This window comes from Balaenoptera ricei, chromosome 10 (assembly GCF_028023285.1).
Source record: "Balaenoptera ricei isolate mBalRic1 chromosome 10, mBalRic1.hap2, whole genome shotgun sequence".
Lineage (NCBI taxonomy): Eukaryota > Metazoa > Chordata > Mammalia > Artiodactyla > Balaenopteridae > Balaenoptera > Balaenoptera ricei.
Genome location: NC_082648.1, coordinates 47,697,662 through 47,709,870, shown reverse-complemented (window position 1 = coordinate 47,709,870; position 12,209 = coordinate 47,697,662). Strand labels below are relative to the sequence as shown.

The 12,209-nt window shown below is 60.2% G+C and overlaps 1 protein-coding gene across 2 annotated transcripts in view; it reads right to left on the bottom strand.

Moving 5' to 3' along the window:
* Positions 1-12,209, bottom strand: part of LRP1 (LDL receptor related protein 1) — a 92,408-nt gene that overhangs the window by 17,269 nt on the left and 62,930 nt on the right. For both annotated transcript variants that reach the window (XM_059936240.1, XM_059936239.1), the window contains exons 35-52: positions 11,337-11,468; positions 10,942-11,076; positions 10,620-10,749; positions 10,376-10,502; positions 9,864-10,015; positions 9,648-9,772; positions 8,991-9,368; positions 7,400-7,589; positions 3,924-4,128; positions 3,354-3,546; positions 2,630-2,755; positions 2,294-2,422; positions 1,906-2,025; positions 1,580-1,693; positions 1,123-1,272; positions 923-1,045; positions 473-589; positions 181-309 (exon numbers count right to left, since the gene is read on the bottom strand). In XM_059936240.1, the coding sequence (XP_059792223.1) occupies positions 181-309; positions 473-589; positions 923-1,045; positions 1,123-1,272; positions 1,580-1,693; positions 1,906-2,025; positions 2,294-2,422; positions 2,630-2,755; positions 3,354-3,546; positions 3,924-4,128; positions 7,400-7,589; positions 8,991-9,368; positions 9,648-9,772; positions 9,864-10,015; positions 10,376-10,502; positions 10,620-10,749; positions 10,942-11,076; positions 11,337-11,468 (2,775 nt within the window). The remainder of the gene's footprint in view (positions 1-180; positions 310-472; positions 590-922; positions 1,046-1,122; positions 1,273-1,579; positions 1,694-1,905; positions 2,026-2,293; positions 2,423-2,629; positions 2,756-3,353; positions 3,547-3,923; positions 4,129-7,399; positions 7,590-8,990; positions 9,369-9,647; positions 9,773-9,863; positions 10,016-10,375; positions 10,503-10,619; positions 10,750-10,941; positions 11,077-11,336; positions 11,469-12,209) is intronic.

Here is a 12,209-nt window from a genome sequence, read left to right as displayed (position 1 = left end):
CCCCCGACCTTCCTGTGGTCTGAGTGGTAGAATGGGCAGAGCGCTGGACGGGGCGTCTGGACACCTGGGCTGTAGACAGGGCTCTGCCACTGACTGCCTGAGTGACCCCTGCGGAAACACTTCCTCCCCTCGACCTCGGTCTCCCCTTCTGCAAAGTGAGACTGTGGCCCCACCACTCACAGCAGCCGGCTGTGACGCTCTCATCAGCGCCGTCAGCACAGTCCTTGTCACCGTCACAGAGCCAGCGCTCGGGGACACACACGTGGGTGCCAGGGCAGGAGAAGGAGTTGGGGCCGCATGTCTTGCCTTCTGTGGAGGGAACAGGGAGCCACTGAGAGACGCAGGAGCGGGAGGAGCAGGGCCAGGCAGCTGGGGTGACGTCCCCACTGCTGTGCTGTCCCCGGGTGGGGTGCGTGGGGGGCTCTGCCCTTCCCGGGGCCACCTCCCCAGCCAGACCCCAGGCCCCTCTCACCACAGTGAGCGGCCTCGTCCGAGCCGTCCCCGCAGTCATCGCTGCCGTCACACAGCCACTGCTTGGAGATGCAGCGATGGTTCTGGCACTCAAACTGGGCCTCTGAGCAGAACTTGTCTGGGGCAGTCAGAAGCCACAGTTAGATGGGGGAGGGATGGCGGGTCACCCAGCTGGGCAGGTAGATGCCAGAGGACGGATGGGAGAGATACCCACGGCACCCTCTGTGGGGGGCTCAGCAGGGGCTGGAGAGACGGCCCCCGTCTCAGAGCCTGAGGGTCTGGGTTGGGAGCATGGGGTGAAGCCCTGGGTGCCCTTCTCAAAGGAGGGCATTTCCTGCGAGGGAACCAAGAGGCGGGGCCTGGACAGGGTCTCAGCGGCTAAGGCGAAGCCCCAACCCCACAGGTCCTCTGGGTGCCTAGCTCAGGCGAGCGGGTGCTTGCGGTCACTCACTGCAGTGGGTCTCATCCTCGCCGTGTTCACAGTCGTCCTCCTTGTCACACGTCCAACTCATGGGGATGCAGCGCCCACTGGGGCAGGCGAAGTAGTTCAGGGGGCATCTGGGGCGCTTCACACCTGGGGGCGAGGGAGGCATGAAGGCACAGCCACCTCGGGGGTCTGCTGCCCACCACACACCTGCCCACTGGCCCGACCTGGGCAGTCGCGCTCATCGCTATAGTCCCCGCAGTCGTTCGCGCCATCGCACACCCAGCTGGGCGCGTAGCAGAGGGAGGTCCGCTCACAGGGCTGGAAGCGCACGCCCTTCACCCCCAGGCGGAAGTAGCTGCTGCAGTCTGTGGCGCCTGGCGAAGGCGAGGATGAGGGGTGACACCAGGTTCCCTCCAAACACCCTCCCTTAGAGCTGCTGGCCCATACGGCGCCTTCAAGCGTTTTAGAAAATTGAACCGTGTTGTTCAGGGGGGAGGGGGGTGGTGGTGCTTTGCCCACACTTTCCAATCCCCGCCCCCTCCCTGAGTCTCAGGGAGCCCAGGCCCGGGGCAGACTGGGAGGGGACTGAGGCTGCCACGTGGGCCAGAGGGAAGGCAGAGAGGAGCCCGGGCAGGAGGGCAGGGCACCCGAGGAGGCACCCAGGAAAGGGGCATCACTCACTGCAGTTCATCTCGTCCGAAGCATCCTCACAGTCCACAAACTGGTTGCAGCGACTGGAGTTCCCAATGCAGGTGCCGTCCCGGCAGCGGAATTCGCCCACACCGCAGGCCGTCTCTAGAACAGCACCCACCCAGTACCATCAGGCGGGGTCCTCCCTGGGGGGGCCAGGCAGGCCCAGGCCAGAGCTCCCGGCCCAAAGTGCCTGTCCAGCCCCATCATATAGTGCCCTGAACCAGACTCCTTGGGGCCTGGGGACCAAAGATCAGCAAGGGAGAGGGTGGGGCAGGGTTGGGGGCGGTCCGAGGCCCGGCACCGGTCCCACTCACTGTTGCAGGGAATCTCATCAGAACCGTCCCCACAGTCGTCTGCTCCGTTGCACCACAGCATGTTGGACACACAGCGCCCATTGTTGCACTGGCGGAAAGTCTTCTTGCAGCGGCGTGTGTCTGCGGAGCGGGGAGCAGGCCACAGTCAGCAGCAGCTACAGGGGAGGGGCTGCCTCTGATGAGGCGTCCTGCGTTTGCTCCCTTGACAAACTTGAGGCTTTGCTACGGGCCCGGCATGGGGCTAGACTCCTCGGGTCGGGGTTGCGGGGGGCGGCTTTTGCTCCTCTCACTCCCATGCCGCACCCTGCTGCGGGCTGAGGCGGGTGACTCAGGAGGTGGGGGCCTGGGGGCGCGGGCGGGGGCTCTGGGGCTGGAGGAGGCTCCTTACTGCAGTAGGACGGCTTCTCATCAGACTTGTCCTTGCAGTGGGAGACGCCGTCGCACGTCAGGCTGAAGTTGATGCACTCGCCGTTGGCACACTCGAACTCATCTTGAGCTCGGCACGAGGAATTCACGGCTGGGGAGGAAGGTGGAGGAGCTTCCTGAGGCAGGGCCTTGGGGCTCTGAGTGCCCATACGCCTCTCCCCCCAGGAACTGAGGCCATCCTGTCGCACCTTGATGAAAGGCTTTGCAGGGCTGGGCTGTTGGAGAGTCTGGGAGGAGACGGTCCCCGTCTACGCCCAGGGCCCCCCGTCAGTGCCCTCCTCCCTCCTCCCCCTCTCACCCTGGCAGCTGAGGTCGTCCTGGAGGATGCGGCCCCCTCGGCAGGAGCAGTTGACATGGCCTTGGTGAGTGAGCAGACACAGGTCTTGGCAGCCCCCGTTGTTGATGCGACAAGGGGAGAGTTCGCCTGAGGCAGGGATGGAGGACAGTGGGCTAAGCGCGTTCTCTGCTGTGCACACGCAGAATCCCCCCCCACCCCCAACAGCTTCGACGAGCTTCCTGGCACCGCCTGTGACACGGTGGCTCACGGCTGGGGCGGGGGCTGCCGTGGGAAGGCCGGGTGGGAGCGTTTGGGTGAGCCTGAGGTTGAGGATGTGTGTGCTCTTAGGTGGGGTGACTGGGGCTCTGAGCCGTACTCTGGAGAGAGTCAAGCCTAAGGTCGTGTGTGTCATGGTGGGCGCCCTGGGGCATGTGTGAGGAGTGTGTGAGAGGCCGGCACAGCTGCACATCTGTGTGGGGACCCTTGGTCGTCAAGCCAGTGTGGGACCGTGTCTGTGCACGTGCACACAGAGGGTGGAGTAGGCAGTGCCTGGGATGGGTGTGAGATCAGGTTCTGGAGGGTAGGTATGGTTCTGAGTGGGAGGAATGGCTAGAGCATGTGCTGGGGGTGTCCAAAGATGTGACTCAGACCAGTTGTGTGTGTGCGTGTGTGTGTGTGTGTGTGTGTGTGTACATGCTGGCAAGGTGGGCAGGAGAGCAAGGCTGGTGGCAGCGGCCCCACTCACAGCTGTTGGTATCATTGGCCACGGCGATGATGCCCATGGGCTGCTGGGGGATGTCCACGCGCAGCAGCTTCATGTCACTGCCCACGTACTTGTTGGCCCGCTGCACGGCCCGCCGCACCCAGTCGGTCCAGAAGATGTGCTCCCCATACACAGCCAACCCGAAGGGGTGGACGGGCTCTGACTTCAGGATCACCTGCGGAGACAGCATCAGCCCGTCAAAGGTATCACTCTCACCCCTACCTCCACCCCCTGCAGCTGGCTCCAGGGACCAGGGGCCCGGCTCCTTAGACACAGTCACGGAAGGGGCAGGATCTGCAGAGACCTGTGATCACCTTCCTCATTTAACTGCTGAAGAAACCAAGCCTGGAAGGCTGAGGATGGCTAAGTGGCAAGGTCAGGGCCTGACTGGGACTCCTCACTGTCCTCCTGGCTCTTCCCACCGTGCCAGGTGGCCTCCCTTTCTCCTGCTTTCTCCTGCTTTCAGCCTGGGCAGTCTCCTCCCTGGCTGACCGGCAGTACCCCAATGTCAGCCCCCTCATGCCGCCCGTCCCGCCTGCCCCGGAGACTCACATAACGATGGGAGCCGTCATACTCGCACCGCTCGATCTTGTCTAGGGTGGCGTCAGAGAAGTAGAGCTTCTCGGCCCGGTGGTCGATGGCCAGGCCATTGGGGGTGCGGATGTCCTTCTCGATGAGAGTCAGGACATTGGCTCCTGACAGGGCTGCCCGCATGATGCTGGGGTGCTGCTCGTTCCAATTGGTCCAGAACATCAGGCTGGGGGAAGAGAGGGCCACGGAGATCAGGACTCAAAGCCAGGGAGTCCACCGTGGAGGGACCAGGCCCGGGCGTGCAGACAGCCAGACCCAGGGGTCGGCCAGGGTGTCAACTAGACACCTGAGGTTGCACCACAGGCAACCTCAGAGCCACCAAGGCCAACACAGCCCCGGTGCCTGGGAAGGGCTGCCACACAGACAGCCTGCATGTGTGTGTGGGGTGTGTGTGTGTGTGTGTATGTGCACGTGCACAAGTGTTTCTCAGTGTCTGTGAAATGGCCACCTGCATTTACTGAGACAGCGTAGCCAAGTGAGTCAGCCTCTGGGGTTCCAATCCTGGCTCCAGCACTGACCAGCTAGGAACCTTAGCAAGTTACTTAACCCCTGTGTGCCTCAGCTTCCCACTCTATGAAATAGGAATAATACTACTACCTGCCCCATAGAGTGGTTTGAGGATTAAACAACAGCTGTGTGTTCTATGTGAGGATTTTCGATTATTTTCCCCTTCATTTCTCTCTTCTCCTGGCATCCAGGAAACCGCTGGGCGTCTAGTGTGTCCTAGGTCCTGGGGATGCATGGATTCTACCATCAAGTTCCCAAGAATCACCTTCTCCATAATTTAAGGCCTTTGCATATTTGGGATCTGAGCCCCAGCTTTGCCCCTTACTAGCTCTGACCTAAACATCCCTCTTGGCCCCTCTGAGCCTCAGCTTCCTTTCAGTGAAGGACGTGGTGGGAACGGCCAGCCATGCCGTGCTTCTCGGGTGGGGGTGGTGGTGAGGCCCCAGAGATGGGTGTGGAAGACCTCCGGGCTGGTCAAGCACTACATGGGTGTGACAGTGTGGTCCTCAGACCACCTGCATTGGATGGCGATTCCTGGGTCTTTGTCCTGGAGATTCACATGCAGTCAGGGTAGGGTGAGGCCAGGGAACCAGACTTCCCAGCGCTCCCCAGGTCACCCTCATGCACCCTGGACTTTGAGAAGCATTGAGCTACACCAAAGCCGGATCCGCTTTTCAGTTCCCTCACAGGACCTGCCCTCTGCCTCCCAACCCCCGGGCCCCTGTGTCCCTTGTCCTTCTGCTGTTCTGGCTACAGAGCTGTCTTGCAGAGCTGCTGGACTTATCTCCTCAAACCTCTCCAGGTCTCACTCTTTTGAACACTCCCCCTCCCCCGTCTCTCCATCCTGCCACTGTGCTCAGGTAGGAAAAGGATGCTTCCCTCCCATTAGGGAGATGCTGGCTGCTCCTGAGCCCATGAGGATAAGGCTCTGGCTTTAAAGGCCTCATCAGGGGGAGGGCGGGGTTCTGGTGGTTCTTGGAATCAGGATGGGCGCAGATGGAGGCATCTCCCTCTGGCCTCCACAAGAGAAAATGGGTGTCCCAAGGCGGCTGCTAGAGTCATCTTCCTTCCCATCAGGGACACCCACACCCTCAGGTACAGCACGCTCTGTGCTGGGAAGCGGCTTTCCTGCTATCATGATAAACTGCTACACGTGGCAGAACGATCCGTGCTGTCACTGTGGATTCCAAGTTCGGTCAAACCACTCCCCGGGAAAGGGCCGTGGGGAATGGTGGGGAGGAGAGGCTTTCCTGAGGGGCAGGCAGTCAGCACCCAGGGTTGCGGTGACTTTCTAACCGGGCTGGGGGAGGCCACTGCCCCCTCCACACTGGCTCCCTCCCGTTCCTCCAAAGCGCTCGCTCCTTCTGGCCAAGGGAGGGCCTCTATCAGATAGTTCAGCTCTTTCTCCTGTGCCCTGCCCGGCTTCAGTTCACTCTGTCGTCTTGCAGACCTGGCTCATGCATTGCCCCCTTGAGAACACGTTCCCTGACTTCCAGCCTGGGTCAGGTCCTCGTCACCCACTCATGGAGCTCCCTGCAGCCTCACGAGGGCAAGAATCAAATATGCTGACAAAGGGCTGGCACAACCCTGCTCCCCATCGGATCCTCAGCACATTGCTCATTCTCAAAAACCATTTGCTGAGTGAAGGACTGAATCCCCGGAGCTCAGAGCAAAGGAAATTAGTGGGCTCTGAATCAAACGTGAGAGGCAGGCCGGGGGGCCCAGAGCATGGCCCCTCCATGGAGGCTCCAGGCTCACGAGGGACGGGCCCGGGGGGGCCCGCCCCAGGCAGGTGAAGTCGCCGAGGGTCACGGCGGGGCAGACGGGATCTCCGTCATGAGCCATGTACGTGCAGGACAGGACTGAGGCAGGAAGGATCCTCGAGCTGGTTGGCGGTGCCAGGCAGGCCGGCTTTGGGCCGGGCGTGAGTTACATCAGGGTAAGGAATCTAGGTTTGGTGCACTCACTGTTTCTAAGTAGCTGCTTTTGGGTTTTGTTTGTTCCTTAGTTTCCTAGTAAAGCTTTGAGAAAACATTCCAAGCGCTGCTAAACCCAGGGGAAAAAAGTTTTGCTAGAATGTGGGCCAGCAGTCCTAAGGTGAGGCTGGGGGCTCACTAGAGGCCCACGTGATGGGGCCGGGGGCTGCCCATGCAGGAGAGCAGAGTGGGTGGAGGCTGGAGGTGTGTACCATGCCGGGGGGTTTCCTCCCAAATTCTCCCTTTGCAACCTTAGCCCAGCCTCCTGGGCTTCCTCAAGCCTGTCCCCCACCAACCCCCCGGCACCCCCCCGCACCCCCAGCCCCAGAACCTCAACTGGGCTGGGCGTGGTTGAGGCCCCTTGCAGTCTTTCCCTGCCTGGAGCCCTCCCTCCTCCGGCTCTTGCTCAAAGCTCTCATGCGGGCTGCCCTTCCCTGGCCTTTGCAATTCCAGGCCCTGTGCCAACCCACCGCCCCCCTGCTGCCTCTCGGTCATCGCATCCAGCCCTGTGCCGTCAGCCGTTTCCCACCAGTGATTTCTCTCCCCAGCTAGGTGGCTTGAATGGGCCCAGCTCAAGGCTTCCACACAACAGGTGTTCAGTGAACAATCTTTGCTTGAAGCTTGGAGACCCAGAAAGACAGAGGACCTACTGTGTGCCTTGAACATGGCTCTCTGATGAATGAATCAATTAATCACCAAGCCAGAGGGTCCTCCACAGCCCTCTCATCCTCCCCTTGATGAGGCACCTGAAATGTTATTGTCCTCATATTACAGATGAGGAAACCAAAGCTCAGAGAGGTCACGCAGCTGGTCTAAGGTCACACAGCAAGGAAGTGGCTGAGCTCAGGTTAGAGCCAGCCTCCCCTGCTCCTGCATCCCCTTTCCTGGTCTGCCTGGGGGCAGTTCCTGCCACCCTGTGGCCCACTGTCCCCATGCCCTGGGCCCGCAGCTCACTTCTGGCACTCATCCAGCACAAAGGCCCTTGGGTGGTCGTCTCCAGACATGGTGATGACCGTCTCACGCTCGAAGGCCCCCGGGCGGGTCTGGTCCACCGTGTGGCGGGTGATGGTGGATGTCGTGTAGCTTGTCCAGTAGAGAGTATCCCAGCCACGGTGATAGGCCAGGCCTTCCACGGAGCCCACATCTGTGGGGAGACAGGAGCAGCGATGGGTCAGGACACAGCCAGAGAGCAGAGCAAAGGGGCAGCCTGGACATCCCCATGCTAAGGGGATGGCCTGGGGCACCCTCTCCCTTGGTGTAGGTGGGGCTGGACGGGAAGTGTGGGAGCTGGGGAGCGTGTGTGGGTGTGGCCCTCGGTGTCCCCAGCCCTTTCTTCAACCCCCTATTTCCCACCCAAATGATCCATGGTCCATCCCCCTAACCCTTCTTTCTGTGTCTTCCCATGGCTGGATAGATTTGGCTTTATGCTGTGGTCACACTTCCTGGAGCTAGAGTTCTACCAAGTTGGGCGCAAACTGGATTTCAGTAAATCAGTTCCCACGTGGGCTGTACTGGGGAGCTTCCTACTTAAAAAGACCCTGAACTGGATTGTCTGGTAGACATCTTAGGCTCAGGTTAAGAACTAAGTGCATGATGAAAGAGACGTAGCAGAACTTAGGTTAAGAGAAAAAAGACTCAGGGGTTTCAGTGACTTCAAGCTGTCTGGCGATGTGGTTGCCAGAAGGCCGCATTAATAGAAGTATTGTAGCCCGAACAATGGCCCGGAGAGAGGGGACACTTCTGCCAGCCTCTCCTGATCAAGCGACGATTACAGAGTATCGAGTTTAGCTTTGGACACTGCATTTTTAGACAGATGTGGGGACTGGATTCTATGAGGCAGAAAAGGGCCAAGGAGGTTGAAAGACAGGTCTGTTTTTATCACTACTGTATACCCGGCTCCTAGTTCCGCGCCTGGCAGGTCTTTACGGACAGGAGTGATGAATGTGTGAACAAATGAATGAGTCAAAGGACCTAGGAGCATCCAGCCCGGAGAAGAGAAAACTAGTGCAATAAAATAGCAGTTTTCAAAGAGCTGAAAGGCTGTCCTAGGATGACAGCTCTAACCACCCCCCACCCTTCATGGAGCTCACACAATGTGCCCTGCACCGAGCTAAGCTCTCCCACCTGTCGTCTCAGGTCATCCTGTCTCTGTGCACTGGCGAGCAATCTGAGGCTGAGAGAGCACAGAAAACTTGCCCAAGTGACTAAAATCCTGTGTCTGGGGTTGAACCCACCCCACCTCTGTAGCCTGTTCTGTGAGCAGTGGACACACAGAGGAGAGCTTCAGCTTATTCTGTGTAGCCTGGGGGCAGAACTATGACCAGAGGGGGCCAACTCTGACTCCAACTGAGGAGAGACTTTCAAGTAACTACAATGGGTGCAGTGTGATTCACTGGCCGTATGTCAGGGACACCGAGGCAGGTGGGATTCCGATCCGGGGCAGGGGTGGGCTGGCTGGTGTCTGCGGCTTCTCCACCCTGAGTCTGTGCTGACCCTCTCTGCACTCCCCCTCCACTTCCTGGGAAGAACGGAAGTCTGGGCTCACTCTCCACAATGGTGGTCCTGCCCGAGCCATCGTCATTGATCTGCTGGATGTTCCCAAAGTGGATGTCGCTGAAGAAGATGCGGTTGGGGGTGCCCGGGGAGGTGCCTGCTCGGTAGTCGAAGGCCAGAGCGATGACATTCTTCATGTGCTCAGGGTCCTCGAAGGGCTGCACCGGCGCGTTGAGGTTGCGCTCATCCGACAGGTGGATGCTCTTGAGGATGGTGCGCTCCGAGTAGAGCAGGTAGCCCGCGTACTCGCGGCACGACGCCCCATCTTCAGCCAGCATCCCGTGGGCGCAGGCGCAGGCCCGCTGCCCGCCCCCCCGGTACAGGCACAGCTGCTGGCACCCGCCGTTGGCCACCGCACACACATTGGTGCCTGGGGGTGGGGGGAAACGGGGAAGGCAGAGGTTACAGAGAGCAGGGCCACCTTGGTGCCTCTGTCATCTCAGCAGAGGTGGAAACTCTGGTTGGCGCCCGGCTCTGCCTCAGTATCCCCAGTTCAGACAACCCTCCAGGCCCCTGAGCTCAACTCCTCAGCCTCGTGGGACCCTAGAGGGTGCCCTGTGGGTCTAACTCCTCTCCCAGCCCTTCTCACTCTGGGCTCCCAGGTGGGGCCCTCCGGCCTCTCCTGCCCAGCCCGGAGCCCCAGCCTCACCTTTCTGTCGGTCCCGGTTGAAGACTTTGATGTCTTTGAGCTGGACGCCGATGCCCGTTCGCAGGGGCACGGAGTCTGTGGCATTGTCCTTGCTCCCGCGCTTGATGGAGCCGTTGGCGTGAGTCCTGGGGGAAGGGAAGGGCCACGAGCAGGACGTCATCCGGGGCCAGGGGGAGGGAACGGATGGCCCAGGGGAAGGCCAGGACAGTGGCCTACCTGTCACTCCAGTAGATGAACTCCTCAAACACGGACACCGAGAACATGTCCATGTTGTTGCTGGATAGAACCACCTCGCGGTCCTCGCCCGTCTCCAGGTCGATCCGCTCGATCTTGTCGGTCCGGGCGTCGCACCAGTATAGCTTCCCATCCTGTGGGCCGGAGGCACCCGCTTCACTGCCAGTCCCCAGGGCCCACTCACTCCTGCCTCTCTCGTCTTTCCCCTCCTTCCTCCACATCCTCCCGCTCCCTGACCTGCTGATCTGCCGACCTCTCGGCATTCTTCCAGTGCCCGCTTCTGAGGGACCCCCTCCGCCATTTCTGGGGTGGTGGGATCCTACTCTGGGTGGGGCGCTGGGCCAGAGGACCCCATGACTCCTTGGGTCCGTATCTACCCACCAATGGGCTCATCACACGAGACTCAACGGGGAGCAGGGCACAGGGTAAGGGAAGCTGCCCCCCGGAGTACGGGGTCCATCCCATCGGCCCCAGGGCCAAGCCTGCATCCAAACCTGATAGTCCACTGAAATGCCGTTGGGCCAGCTGATGCTGACGTTAACCAGCACCACTCGCTCAGTGCCGTCCAGGCGAGACCGCTCGATACGTGGATACTGGCCCCACTCAGTCCAGAACAAGTACCTGGGGTGGAGGCGGAAGAGGGGGGTCAGTCCCCAGAACATGGAGGAGAGGGGGCCTGTGGCCAGAGTGACCGGGCCAGACCAGAGCCAGGAGTGGTCAGCCTGTCCAGCGCCTCACCCCTTCTCCGGGTGGACAGTGATCGCCCGGGGCTTGTCCAGACCCTGCGAGATGACCACGTAGCGGAAAGAGCCATTGAGCCGGGCGACCTCGATGACGTCAAAGCCCTGGTCTGTCCAGTAGATGTTGCCTGAGGAGGGAGTAAAGGGGGGGCTCAGGGGTCGGGTGGGGATGCAGGTACCTGGTCCCCTCCAGCCCCCTGATACCCCTGTTTCTCCCCATCTGTTCCTGCCCACCCCTTCTTCTCAGACCCTTCCTTCCGAGACCCCACTTCCCCAGTCCTCTGCCTCACCTGCAGCCCCTCAGCCCTTCCGCGTCTCACCTGCGATCCAGTCCACTGCGATGCCCTCCACGCGGCCAATGCCATTGGTCACCACATCCTCACGCCACGTCTGGTCTCGCTTAGCCCGGCTGATGGTACTTAGGCCCATGTCCACCCAGTAAATGGTGTCATTTTCTGGAGGTGGAGGAGCCAACATGGGGACGCTCAACAAGGTAGGGGGAAGGTGGGAGGTCAAAATCACAAGGGGGTAAGGATAGAGGTGACTGAGAGCTGGAGGGACCAGGGACTTGGAAGCTGAGATAGCGGGGCAGGGGCAGCTCTGGTAAGTGTTGCCCCTTCCAGCTGTGGTCAGGTAGCCTCTCCCTGGAGCCCCAGAGCACACCACCCCAAAGGGAAGGTCATGTCCCACCCTCTCCTGCCACCGAATGTCTCACCAGCATGGAAGTCGATGCCGACAGCCAGGGAGGTCCCCGACACTGGGACCAGGGCGTCTGACTTGTCATTGGGATCCAGGGGGATTCCCCGGATTCCCTCATGCACAGAGTACAGGAGAAAGGAGCCCACACCTGCAACACAAGGACACTTTGGGCATGGGCTTTGCTGACACCCCTTAAGCTTGGCTTCTGTCACCCTCAAACCCTTTTGATACCTTCTCCCAGCCATCACACCTCCCCCCTCAACACATACTCTAGCCTGGGGCCTGGGCAGGGAGGTCACCTGGCTGGGAGAGAGCAAGGGAGCATGCAGCTCTGGGGAACCACCTGTGAGACCTTTAGTGCCCGCTAGAGGGCAGCAGAGACCTGGCTTTCTCGCCACGCTCTGCCCTCCAGTCCCTCTTCACTCCACACAACCCTGCACCCCCAAAGGCGTTAGGGAGAATCTGGGGAGGTTTACACAAGACAATAGGACTGGGTGAGTCCCAACTCTAGGTTTCCACCTTAATTTCCTCTTTGTCCTCATCCATCTGGTCTGTGTCACACCCCTGTCTCTGACACCTCGCTCCTGAGCCAGTCTCCTTCCCAGTTTCCCATTTCTTACCAGGTGCCACTCTCCATGCACCCTAGAATCCTCCCTTGCCTTTATCCCCTCACACAGCCTGTCCTCAAATGAATCCCCTAATGGGTCCTGGTTGCTCAGGCTCCCTGAAAAAAGGGACTCATGGTCGAGTGAGTTTGGGGAGACCCCAAACACTAGAGTCGTCCCGTGAAAAATTCTGTGCAGATGAGCGTATTCAAGACTCTGAGAAACTGTGCAGCAGAAAAACACTTAAACTTCGTTCAACCCAGTGTTTCTTTCTATAACATCTA